The sequence below is a fragment of the Corvus kubaryi genome, unplaced genomic scaffold (genome assembly GCF_017639235.1).
Source record: "Corvus kubaryi isolate FWS band 111438036 unplaced genomic scaffold, C.kubaryi_AGA036_p1.0 split3-73, whole genome shotgun sequence".
Classification (NCBI taxonomy): Eukaryota; Metazoa; Chordata; class Aves; order Passeriformes; family Corvidae; genus Corvus; species Corvus kubaryi.
The window spans coordinates 25,404,826-25,417,693 of record NW_024582091.1 but is presented as its reverse complement, the minus strand read 5'-3'; the positions used below and the strand labels follow the sequence as shown (position 1 = coordinate 25,417,693).

Genomic DNA, 12,868 nt, shown 5'->3' with positions numbered 1-12,868 from the left:
GCTCTCAGGCACAAGGTGTGGTTCTTGGGGTGTCTGGTGCAGGGCCAGGAGTTGGACTCGATGATGCTGATGGTCCTTTCCAACTCAGCTGATTCTATGAAATGGATTGTCTGAAGCCCACAAGCAGAATTTAATTTCTGTCTCCTGGCCTGGGTCTCAGCTCAGATTGGTTTCTCTTTTTACAGAACCTTCTGAGAACAGTTTTAAGTTTACAGTCCAAGAAGCTAAAATATCTAAAAAGATCTAGGGGAGAAAGATTAATAAACTGTCAAAAATTGTGACTAACAGGAAGCATCTGGTGCTTCCTCTTAACTGAAAATACAGGATTTTTAATGTTCCAAAAACAGAGCAAAACTTTCCTGTCTTAAGGGCATTGTACAGCTGGAAAGGCACAGCTCAGTCTGTGAATGGAGTTTCTGCAGTGCTTGAGTCTCCTGCTGCTTTCTGAGGTCAAAGGTAGACATGAATTTTTCCAAAAAATCTAAACTGGCCATTTCCATCCTGTGCTCTCTGGCCACATCCACGTCCCCTCTCGCTTTTCAAGCAGTAAACACTGCAGCATATCAGTGTGTGAGTGGCATCAGCTGGTCACAGCTGCCATCAATCCTGAGCACAAGCAATCCTGACTACCTGTCCAGTACTCCTGGGCAGCTCCGGCAGAGCCCCAGCCCATGGGTGTGAAGTGCAGCATCCTCTCCTGTAGCTCAGCTGCGGTGCTGGCAGCTCTCCCCAGGAAGAACAGGAATGGGCTCCTGGACATGAGAGAGCTGCTGCACTGAGGGCTGTGGCTGGGATACTCAAATGGTAAACGATGCTGTAAGAACACACCTGAAATCCAGCATTCTGGGGCTGCTTCTTACTACCCGCGAGTTTTTCTCCAGAGAAATACAGAGGCTGGTGTAGCTCAGCTGGAGGGGTGCTCAAAAGTCCTGTACCCCCCTCTCTTCCCAATCCAGCTCATCTGAACGCGCCTCTTCCTGCACAAAGACCAGAGCTCACACACAGTGGCTGCCCCAGGATCCCCAGCTCTGCCCTGTGCTGCAGGACACAGTGCCTCAGGCCCTTGGTTACAGCTTGACCAGTAATAACTGACATAATTAGTGTTGTATCTGAACAAATCTTAAACTGCCCAAGCACCACCTCGAGTTGAGCCCGCCATCAGTTTCAGCTGCCTTCTGACTCAGCCCTTGTCCATTCTGATTAGTCCTGCTGACCACAGGGCCTTTTCCAGCGCCCCCACCCTGCCCTGCTCAGCCGGCTGTTTGCCTGCCTTGCCGTGGCACAAATGCCAGGAACAAATGCCTCCAGCTTCCTCCCCACAGGGACTACTTACCCATCATCCTTTCTCTAATACTCTCCCGAAGCAAATCCATTCTTTTCTCCCAGAAACAAATGGGACATTGAATCCATTTATCTTCCCTTCAACTTCAGCTACAATTAAAATGGCAAAAGAAGGGATGATAATTGAGATATTTTTGAGCTGAGCAGAGCTCTTGTTGGAGCCAAACCACACTGAACTGCTGAGCACTTCTCTCCTGTGGATTGCAGTGACAGAGGCTGCCACCACACGAGCTCCCAGAGCCACTCACCACAGGGCTGAGCCTTGCTGGGCTCAAGTAACACCTGAACTGCTGAGACACAAAGAATGGAGCAAATTTTACCACTTTCACTGAAGTTTCCTTCTCACAACTCCCAAAACCTGGACTATGAAATCGCCCCTCCCTGCCGCATAAAAGCAGGGATCTAAACTAGGAAAAAATCTTGCTGCCCTTCTACTGTCTCTACTTCTGGGCCTCCTCACTGCCACTCCTCACCTGAAAGCAGAGGTCTGGGCACTACCAAAGGCACAGAGAACGGTGCCACTGAGGGAGCTCTGAATCGCTGCCTCCGAACAAATTCCTGCAGCCTCTCCCAGGATTGCCGTGCTGGAGCCGCTCCTGCTGTGCAGAGCACAGCGTGATGCTGCTGACCCGCAGGAGCAGGAGCCCGGCAGCCCCTGCACAGCAGCTTATTCTTAGTAATCTGAGGTCAGGAAAGAGAGAAATAGGTCAGGTCTGTAAAGCTTGCTGTGGCCAACTGGGCTGTTAATGCTCAAGGCCAGCAAAGCACCTGCTCAGCTAATCCATGGGCTACAAGCGGGGACTTTCACATGCTGGAAGGATGAAAACTGAGCAGTAAACAAGGCAGCAGCAGTCAGGAGGAACAGGGTGAAAGAGGCCTGTTTCAGCCCCATGGATGGAGTCACAGGTTCAGGGTAGACAGCTGACCAAGAAGTCTGAGAAACAGGCACACAGGTGGCTCTTGGGAGTGTGGGACCAACTGAAAGAAGGTAAAATCTTCTCTGACATCAGGGATATGCGTGTTCTGCCTTAAGATGTGAAGTCCCAATTCAGGGAAGACCAGCACAGCTGGACTTAGATCCCACAAGTGTCAAGGCAGCAGCTGGGTTAGCTGGGATACCCCAGACCCTAGCCCACAGTGTCAGAAGAAGGAAGGGGGATCGCCCAAGGAAAGAGGGGTGACTTTCCCCTGACCACCGACAGCTTTAAATCTGAAAAGTGAGGCTCATGAAGGAACACAGGACAATGGCCCAACAGCACCTGGGTTACTCTGTCACAGAAGTTCCTTAAGGTAAAAGTGTGTCAGAGTCTGTAGGCGAGATGTGGCTCCTGTCACGTAACATTCTTTTGGACTGCACAGCATTTTTGGTACCACAGAGGTCTAAGTACTCACTCATAACTTACCTGTTAAAAATTAGAAGTTCAACAAATACTTTTGTTTAATTTTTCCAGTCAAGAAACGATGCAATTACTAGACAAGTCACACTGAAGCTGCTTCATCAGCTCAAGTATATTGTAAAAAGTAATTACAAAAATTTCATACAAGCTCTTCAAAAGACAGCAACCAGTACATAAATGCCAGACTTTTCTGAATTTTTTTTTAAATAGTCATGCTCTCCAACAAGCTTACCTTCAATGGCAATGTGCAGGTATATTAGAAATATAAAGCTATACAATTTACACCACAAAAAAACCCCCTCATTAAAATGGAGTGATGGGCTCAGCTGGAAGAGTGATGGCTTTGAATTCTGTCAAGAAGTTTTTTTGCCACGGGTTTGAACTCTCTTTCCCAATATAGTCTTTGGCAGTCCTTTATAGCTCTGTCAAGGCTGCACTCCAACTCTACCTCTTCATCTGTAATCAACGAAAATATCATCATCAGTTCCAAATAAAAATATACTTACCTACATATTTTGTGACACATACAGCTTACCAGCTGTGTATGCTGATGGCTTAAAAACAACTGCACTTGAGATAAGTTAAGCATCACTGTCTGAGGGTCTTAGGTTTAATTGAAAATAAAGGACAGTAAGGTCAGTAAAACAGTGAAAATGGTACTGCAGGTTCTTTTATTCTCACACCTCAGAGGTGTCTCTGAGACAAAAACGGTCTCTGAGATTGAGCATTTACTGTGTCTGTCCCCCAAGGTTTAACATTACCCACAGCAATTCTGCTAAGGTAAGCAATCCATTAATCTAACTACAACTATGTTTTTCCTGTCACAAATTGCTCTGCTAATCTGGAGACTCTTCCAAACTATCTACTCTCATATACTGAAGGAACTTGAACTACACTAGTTATTGTATTACTAATGCCCTCCCTTCCTTGCAAATTTCAAAAATAAAACAGGACAGTCTGTATTAAAGACAAGCAATGTTAGGAATGAAAGGAAGTCTTCACTCATTATTCCCTCTCCATTTTGCTTGGCAGTGGATGTGGCAAAGAGACAAACTTAGAGAAAATAGCAATCAGTCTGCAATCAGAAGCATTCTCCTGAATCAGGAATCCACAAACACAACTGATAATGCTGAACAAATGTTGTCACACAGTTTAACAGAAGGACATTTGACAGCCTTTAGGCCATAAACACACCTAAAATGAAGGTGGAATCCTGCTCCAAATGGGCAATACTTAACCTTTGGCCTACACTACAAAAAAGCACCAGATTCACAGCGTGTTCAAGAAGTAACTCTGTAAGGGAGCTTCTGCACAGTCCCAGCAGGTAAAGGCAACTTGGGGCTGAAGAGAAACTTCAGTTACCCACATTTTGAGTCAAACTTTGTGCAGAAAAGAGATGTTCCAACAGCACTTATGCCCATCCAAAAGCATGCCAAGGTGCCTGTGCAGAGCAGATGGCCTGAGCTGAGACACGTACGAAGGAGGAAATGACATTCTTGTGTGTGGAGATGAGCTCCAGCTCAATCAAAGTTACCAGCAACTGCAAACAGTACTTGGCTCCTGTGCCACTACACTGTAACTACCAAAATTAAAGAGAAGCTGATTGTGAGAGGTTCCAAATGGGGTTCTGCATAAGGAGATGTCATTTAGAGTCTTTCTGTAATAAAATAAAGAGGACAAGAACACCCACTCTTTCAGAAAGGATGTCATATCTGCAGGAAGAAAACCTGTAATCAGAGATAAAATCTAGCCTCTGACATCAGATCTATATTTGATAATGTCATAGGATAATTTAGGTTGGAAAAAACCTCTGGAGCAGAGTCACCATGGAACAGTTTGCTCTGGTCCATGTACTGTTGAGTACTGAACACCTTCTAGGAAAGCAGCCTGTTCCAGTGCTTAACCCTTGCCATGATGGAAATCTCTTTTCCTAATGTTTAATTGGAATTTTGCCTTACTGCAACCTGTGCCCATTAGCTCTTGTCCTATCAATGGCACAGTACCCCAACATACCTAAAATCAATCTCAGCAGCAGAGAAGCCAGAGACCCTGAAGTGGAAAATAAGGGATTATGGGGTTTGTTTTCAAGGAGGATTGCTTTGCCTACTCCTGTTTTTTTCTACCCAAATTAACTCTGTTCTAACACAGAGCGAGAGACATTTCTCCCTTTTATTAGACAGCTGGGCTCCCCAGAAGTCGACTGAATATTTATGGAATCACTGAGGCTGGGAATTCCAGCCTACAAGAACAAGGGTCAGAAGCAGTTCAAAGCTGAAGTGTTGAACTGAAACAGTAAATTTCCCAAAGCAGAACGTGAATAACGCTGTGGATCAGCGAGGATCAGTGTTCCGCATGCAAGCTGTGCATCCTCAGATAATTTAATTTTCCCACGACTCTCCTCAAAAACCAGCAATATTGGGTCCTGGCCAAAGAGCATATGTGCTGGCTGCAAGCCCAGGAACAAGACAAACACACTGGGCCTGGATACTGTGGGGGAAACTGGAGACTGGAGTGCAGACTCCTGCAGTCTGCAAGGGCTGCCCATCCTTGAAATACCGGCAGGACGGGGGCTGGGAGCCCTGGAAGCTCCTGTTGTGTCATGTAAGGGTTCATACAGAATGAGGTTCCAAAATAACCTCGCTGAATGACAGTGGAGGTGAAAGTCAGCACAAGAAAAAGTCCAGAGAAAGAGGGAGAAAAGAGATTTCACTGGAAGACCAAACAGAAGAATGTTCCCAAGACAGAAGCTCATCTCCACTGCTGCTCCTGAGGGCCTGGGCCAAGGCAAAGCTGCTGCCAGGGGCCTGGGGACAGCAGCCTCCAGAAGCTCTGAGCCAGCAGTGACATGAAACTCAAGAGCAGCTCAAAGAAGGTGAATGACAAGTGCATTGGAAAGCAGGGCCACTGCATCCCAGGCTGCTGGGATCAGGCAGGGAAAAAGAAAAACACATAGTGCCTTTTGTCCAGCCTTTCTCTTGGACACAGCATCTTTTCAGGCCATTTCCATTCCCTTTTGGCTTCCTCGTATCTTTTGTCATCTTGTGCCAGATAGGGGAGGGAAAAATAAGGGGAGGAGGCCAAGCACAGCAGGTGAAGCGAGGTGTCTGCTGTGCCATGCTCCACTTTTTCCGCTTCCTGAGGGTGTGCTGACGCTCAAGTACAGTTCACAGGCTGTCAGCAGTTGCCTCCTGCTTCCTGAATGATAGAATCAGAGCAATGACGGTTCAAGGCTGTTACTGGACACAATGGGAGGAGGAAGATGTAGGACAATATTAACCAGCTGCTATTACTAAGACTTGTTGGCTCTCTGCACACAGAGGAACCAGATCCAATGAGTAAGATGTGCTTTTTCTACAGCTCCTCTTCTGACTGCAGTGTGAAGAAGGACTGGCCTTCTGATTTAATTCTAACCTATTCCTAATTCATTACCATTACAGCTGCATTACAATCACAATTGTAAATGCAGTTGCAATTGTACATGAACTTCCAGTTAATGAAAGTTATACTGTTTAATGAGAGTTACAGTTGCTATCCTGGACTCTGCAGTCAAGTCAATTGCTTCAACAAGCAGTGTTAAATGCAGAGGAAAAAATAAGCATGTATTCTCTAAAACAAAGACACATATCCCTTGCTGTGTGTCAGAAAATTCAAGCATGATTGTGGCTGTAAAGTTCGCAAGTCTCTTGCAGAATGTTAAAAAGTGCAGTAATAACCTTGAAACACTGCTATTTTCGGATAAATAGATGGAATTACTGCTCACATTAAGATGCAGTCCATCATAGCAAGGAATGTAATACAGAGAATTATTACAGCAGTGAATATTGGTAATTCTGCTGTAACTGGAAAAAAAATCCCCACAAATCCACCCACTTTTCAGATTGTCTACAACAAAAGAGACCACCAGGATTTCATGTCCTGTCTGAGTCTGACAGTAAATATACATCTTTAATCAATTTTCAATTAAAACCATATCATCCATAGTTAGTTTCCTTCAATTTAATTTATATTTTAAATTTTTTTTCAAAGATTGCAAGTGACCTACCAAAAAAAAAAAATCCTAAGCAAAGCAGTGCTCAAAAAATAAAAGGACAAAAATTACATATATTGACTACAGGACTACTACACAGCCACTAAACTCCGTAAAATTTGAAGCAAAAGTAAATGTCCAGATGAAAAGATCCCACTGGGTAAGCAAATCAGGGTCCTAACATTCACCTTTCAGCCTTTGTGGAGCAATGAGCACACCCTTCCTGGTTTTAGGGAGCAGATGAGAAATTGTCAGGATGTTGTCCTTGCCCACAAGGAGACCATGGAGAGAAAAGAAGGGTGGTCAGGCAGCAAGGTCAGCCCGCTGCACCCCAGGAATGCCAGGATCCCCAGGGGGTCCAGTGTGTGCTGCACAGGAACCACTGTGCTGCTGGACAGTGCACACTGACCAACCACCCAAACTAATCCTGCTTTGATTTTGCTCCTTCCATTTCTTTTATTAAGGAAAAGACACCAAGACTACAAGTCTCACCTAGAAGTGATGTGAGCAGCACCAGCAGCGTGTCGGTGTCTCCTCCAAAGCAGGAGGCCGCGCTTGTGATGTCCTCGCTGTAGTTCCACAGGGTTTTGCAGATCAAACATGAGAGCTGCCAGTCTGCCGGCCCAAAGTCTTGTAAGCAGTCAACCAACCTGCCAGTACCAAACAAAATCAGTTGTTTGTTCCATGGAATTTTCTCCTGAGCTCTACAAAATCTGGCAGTCTAGAAATGTGAGCAAGCTCCACAGAAGTTTGCAGGAAAATTCAACGTTAATAAAATTCAGGTGCTACTTTCTTCCTCATAACTTCCCCCTTTTCATTTAGTGTAGCTCCCCAAGGATGTGAACATGCCTTTTGTCTACATGTGTGTGTGCCTGCCTGCAGCTGCCCATCCCCTGTAACTTTCTAACCCAACTGACCAATTTCACTCACATACTTTGCAAATGTAACCATTTCAAAGACACTAAAATTCCATCTAATTTCATTACAATCTGTGACTATCCCAAATCTGTGGCTGCCACTAAAGCAGAGATTGCAATCCAAGCCAAACTTTATCAGGCACCAATGATTCATCTGGAAAAGGTGGTGGGAATGCAGAAAAAAGCTTCAGTCAGAATATTCATCTTACTACGTATCAGATGATCTCACCAAAAAAACAAATCTAAAGGAATTTGCTACTTCCATGATCAAAAAATTACCTTTTACATTCAATTGTGAGACGAAGTCTCACAATTTTGCAGATCTCACCCATTCTTGTATTTCGTCAGCCTGTATTCCCAAGGGACTCCTCTCAGAAATGCCAGTTTTATTAAGGACCATTAGATTCCAGACCTTTCTCCCCATCTCCCTTCCTTGCAGACACCAAATGCAGGCTGGATCTCAAAAAGGCCTCTGAAATGAAGCTGTAACTTTTCTGCCTGCACCAGCTTACATACACTAGCTATCCGGAGTTCCCATTTCCAAACTGCCAGTGTTCCCAGGTCCTGGGGCTGCAGAAATAAATGTCGTTTTCACCTGCTGTCCCTGGTGACCTCTCCAATAAAAATCTTTCACTGCTGTTCTCTTCTTCAACCTTATCACCCCTTCCTTCCCTCACTTCTCCACTTCATAGAGAGATTTGTAATCTGGTGTTTAGTAAAGGATAACTTCTATATTCAGGTATGGCTGAAAATAACAGTCACTGAGACCACCCAAAAAGAGGCTTGATTTTCTTCTCTCTGAAGGCAGTCATTGTGGAACAACAGGAGGCATCTAATGAAAAGCCAGAAGAACTTGCCCTAATTTGTTTTAAGTTTAACTCTCTGATAAGACTAATTCCTTATTTTCCTAGGGCTGCTATATATTGATACAATAACCTCAATTCCAAAAATCCATAGAGCTGGTTTGGCACAGTCAGGATGATCTCCTTAACAACCACTTCCAAATTCTCTAGATTCATTCCATGCTGTTACTGTTTTTTGTTCCTTCCCTCACAAATTTTCAGATACAGTATAGAAAATTCTGAATTTATAAAATTCTATAGGCTACCGAATATTCTATACAATAGAAATTTCTCACATTTATTATTCAATTTGCAGCAACTTATTTTTATTCTCCTTTTCCAGGTTTGTATTTTAAGTTAACTAGAACATGGGAAGGAAGGATGAGAAGACTATGCATTTAACAGTGCATAAGAAAGTAATTATATGATGTATGAACAGGAAAGCATTTCAAAGTGAGGCATATTGTTTCATAACTGTGGGCTGTACCAACTGCTTTACAAGCACAGGAACATGATCTTTCATGTTGCTCCAATTAAGCTGGATCCGCTATTATCTGAACATCAAAGCCACAAGTGTTGCATCCACAGTAGTTTTTCCAGGTCTAATATCCCTTCCAGTGTGAGTGCCTTAAACTTGCAACTCCCAGAGAGAGGAGACTCGGGAACTGTTCTTGGCCAAGCATGGCTACATCAGGTAATTTTCCCTGCAGTACCAAGTGGTTACAAAAACTGCAAGGGACCACGTGGGGTATCAGTTCTGGAAGTATCTTCACATTTGCACCAGATACACACCCAGGGCGCTAATGTTAACTGTAGCCCACCCAGGATCCAGTTAAGCTCAGCGCAAGCAGCTGCTGCAGAGCCATGCCTTAGTTGCTTTCTTCTATGGCACACTCTGCTGTGCACATCAAGGACAGTCTTTGGGAGATTATTCTGTGGGGTTTGGCTCATGTGAAAGGCTTGTTCGCAAAGAACTTTAGATGCCAAGGATCTACTATGCTGGCATCTTCATTACAAGCTACTGGCCCCAGTAAAACGGAATCCAATTGAAACTTCTTGGCCAAGCCACTCAAAATTGCCTTTACTCAAGCACAGTCAGGAACTTACTTTCCAATTCCTCCTTCCTCCAACAGAAAAGCTCGTTTGTTCTTATCTACTGTAAGATTGAGCAGAACTCCACATGCAGGGAAACAGACATCTCGGTTCTTGGAATCGAGCAAAGCAATCATGAACTTGTATACTGGATTGTAAAGAAGGAAACAGGAAGATGGATTTACCATACAAGTGGCACTTCAACATACTTCTTAAAAATGTATACTTAGAAAGCACTCAAATGCAGGATACCCTATCCAAAAATTCACCGTCGTAGTGTATTACTGTGACATTTGTAGAGGAGGCACATGACAGAGTAACATCATGCTGAACACCAGCTTCCTTCAAAACAACAAACCAGAAATTCTAGTAATAAAAATACACCGAAGAAATGTGAAAATCCAATCAGAAGAGGCTAAGTTGACCAAACTGAATTGCGACTTACTTCTTTAAAGTATCACGCCCCTTTCAACCCCAGAGTCAGCAGAAACTGCAAGGATTTGGCACCTGGCACTCAGAGGGGGAAGTTATTTCCCCTGTGAGTGCAGGGTTGCCCCAGACTGCACCAAGTCCAACTGGAAGTGCAGCAGCCTGGGGCTCCTGCAGGAACCAGGCACGGAGCAGGTGCCCAACGTGCAGCGTCCCACAGCACCTGCTGGCACTGACTCCAGAGCTGCGGAGCCAACCCCAGCCAGGGACCTGGGCTGGCCTCACTGGGAGGAAGCCTCTCAGCAATTCTTGAGCGTGGCACAGCGACATCACCGTTTCTCCCAGCTGGAAAATTCAGTCCTTTGACTGATACTGTTCACTAGCAACCAGCTACTAAGGGTCACTTCTCCATTCTCCCCCAAACACAGTGATGTGCCTGCCACTCTTGGAATAAAGGGTTGCATATTGTGGCATGATCACCTCACTTTCAGCACCAACAGGCAGACCAAAAAAAAAAAACCAACTTTACAGTGAACTGGTGTCTAATTAAGCTGATGACACACGTTCTGTGGATAGCAAGGAGTTGCCATTTTTCCCAAAGCTCTTTAGATACCCAAAGCAAAAGGACTTGAGAAGACTTGCATCCTACTTCACCCCAAGGCAAATGGGAGGTCTTTGCTGAGGCAGTCAAACATCCTAACTGCATGTTACAAAGTGCTAACAAGCTGTCGAATATGGGAATCAAAAATCTCAGATTATGAACCTAAATGAGAACTTAGTTGGATTTTCATTTTATATCATATCACTACTAACCTGCAGGATCTGAAAAGCTACTTGAGTGAAGGGAAATTTCAAATTTCAAACCTTAGGAAAAATAGAGTTTTTGTAGTTGTGAAAGTACCACAGCGTATTTTTCCTACTCCAATATTTCCATTTTAATGAAACTGAAATAAAATGGTGTTTATAATGACTATTATTGGATTCTAATGTTTGCCTAATTTGCAAAACATCAGGGAAGATTGCTTCTACCCTTTAACTGAGACAGCTTATTAACAATCTTTTCTTTTTAAAACTGTGGACTTTTAAAAATAGAACTTCTACAAATGCAAAAGTAACTCACTCTTTTTCTGCATGATGAAGTCACGGATCTCATGATGCTGGGAAAGATTGCCAAAGACTCTGACAGCCTCCACAACTACATCCATATTGTCACTCATTAACAGCTTTAAAAGCACTATTGTTTTGCAGAGAAATTAAATAAAAATAATTACTTTTAAATCACAAATACATGGTTGGTTTTGCATCAGTGAATATCAGAATGCAAACAGCAACAGCAATAAATGTAATAAATGGGAGCAGTTGTCTGTCTGTCTGGTGGCAGCAAAGGGAGTGAGCTGATGGTAGCACAAGAATGAAATTGTGTAGGGCTTTGAAGATAAGACAAAGAGCTCCAATACAGGACAAAATGCAAAGGAACAAACGAGGAGTTACGGAGACAGTCTAAGCACATTTGTAATAATGGGAGCCAGTTTTGCTATGCAGTTTTGAGTTGGGCTCATGTGAAAATCCAGAAAGACATAATAAAAAAAAAAGTTTTAATATATAAAAGAATTGATTTAGATTCTGAACAGATGGTCTTAGAGTGGGATGTCTCTTAAAGCTCAAATTATTTTCTGACATTAGCTCTCTTTTCTCAGTGCTGCTATAACAAGCAAACATTTTCTCTGAACAACTATTTAATATTGTCCCAGTCTGAAGCATTCACTTCCTTGCTGCTTTCCTGCTTAGTACTTGCACATATGATCAGTGTGTACTTCAGCAGTAGGAATGGGACCTTCAGCACTTCCCAGGAAGAACTACTATCATGGAGGATTTTGGTGCACGGCAGAGGAGTGATGTCACAGAAGTTGCATTTTTCAGTCTTCTGTGAGCACGAAGCAAAGCACTGAAATCAGTCCATCATACAGAGGATTCAAATAAGTCAACCCTTAACATCACAGAAGAATGAGAGAAAAAAAATATAGAAGAGAGGTTGGCTTTGTTCCCATTACTTCTGCCTGTGGATATTGCAATACTGACACACCTTGAACTTGTCTTAAAGAGACATCTGAAGGGATTTTGTCCACCACTCGTATCAAACAGCAAGTATTCTCAAAATGTCTGCTGGAGCAGAAAGCCTGCTGGTTTTCCATCTAAAGGTTTCTTCCTTCCTCAGTTCAGGAAGGAGATGGGACTAGTTCCACATGCCAACAAACACGACAGGAAAGAAGTAATTTGTTTCCACACTTTTCCAACCAGCAACAAGAGGCAGCTGGCTTATAGATGATAAAACGAATCGTGACAGAACAGCAGAGCTGTTACCTAGAGAGAATATGATGTCTACCAGTCCTGGCACTGGGCTGACAGCCAGGACATGTTTTCCTATTCCTCATTCTACCTGTTGTGCGAACTACAGGTTCTGTCTCTCCCCAATGTCTTGTCTATTTAGGCAGAAAGATGTGCAAGACACAGACTCTCTACCTTTTGTACAACATTAACAGAACAGTTGCAGAAATCAGTGCAGTTCCTACACACACCTGACTGTTGTCCATAATGTCAGGGGAGAGAATCACACAATACAATATTGCCAATGGATTTATAAGCCAGAAACAGACAGAAATCAAACTCTGCATGTACAGAAAGTAAAAAGAGGAAAAAAACCCTCTTGCCAAATTCTGATTAGAAGTAAAAAGCAACATGATTATTTTGGCTCAGGTATATGGATTTTGAACAAATCTAGCAAAAACTGCTGAACAGAAAACAATATGGCAAATTCCTTTGTGG

At 43.5% G+C, this 12,868-nt stretch overlaps 1 protein-coding gene across 7 annotated transcripts in view; it reads right to left on the bottom strand.

The window, feature by feature from the left end:
• Positions 1-2,832: 2,832 nt before the first annotated feature.
• The window catches only part of ARMC2 (armadillo repeat containing 2), a 61,371-nt gene continuing 51,335 nt past the window's right edge, over positions 2,833-12,868 (bottom strand). For all 7 annotated transcript variants that reach the window (XM_042016372.1, XM_042016371.1, XM_042016369.1 and 4 more), the window contains 4 exons: positions 11,166-11,279; positions 9,632-9,764; positions 7,258-7,415; positions 2,833-3,194 (listed from right to left, as the gene is read on the bottom strand). In XM_042016372.1, the coding sequence (XP_041872306.1) occupies positions 3,061-3,194; positions 7,258-7,415; positions 9,632-9,764; positions 11,166-11,279 (539 nt within the window). In that variant the 3' untranslated portion in view covers positions 2,833-3,060. The remainder of the gene's footprint in view (positions 3,195-7,257; positions 7,416-9,631; positions 9,765-11,165; positions 11,280-12,868) is intronic.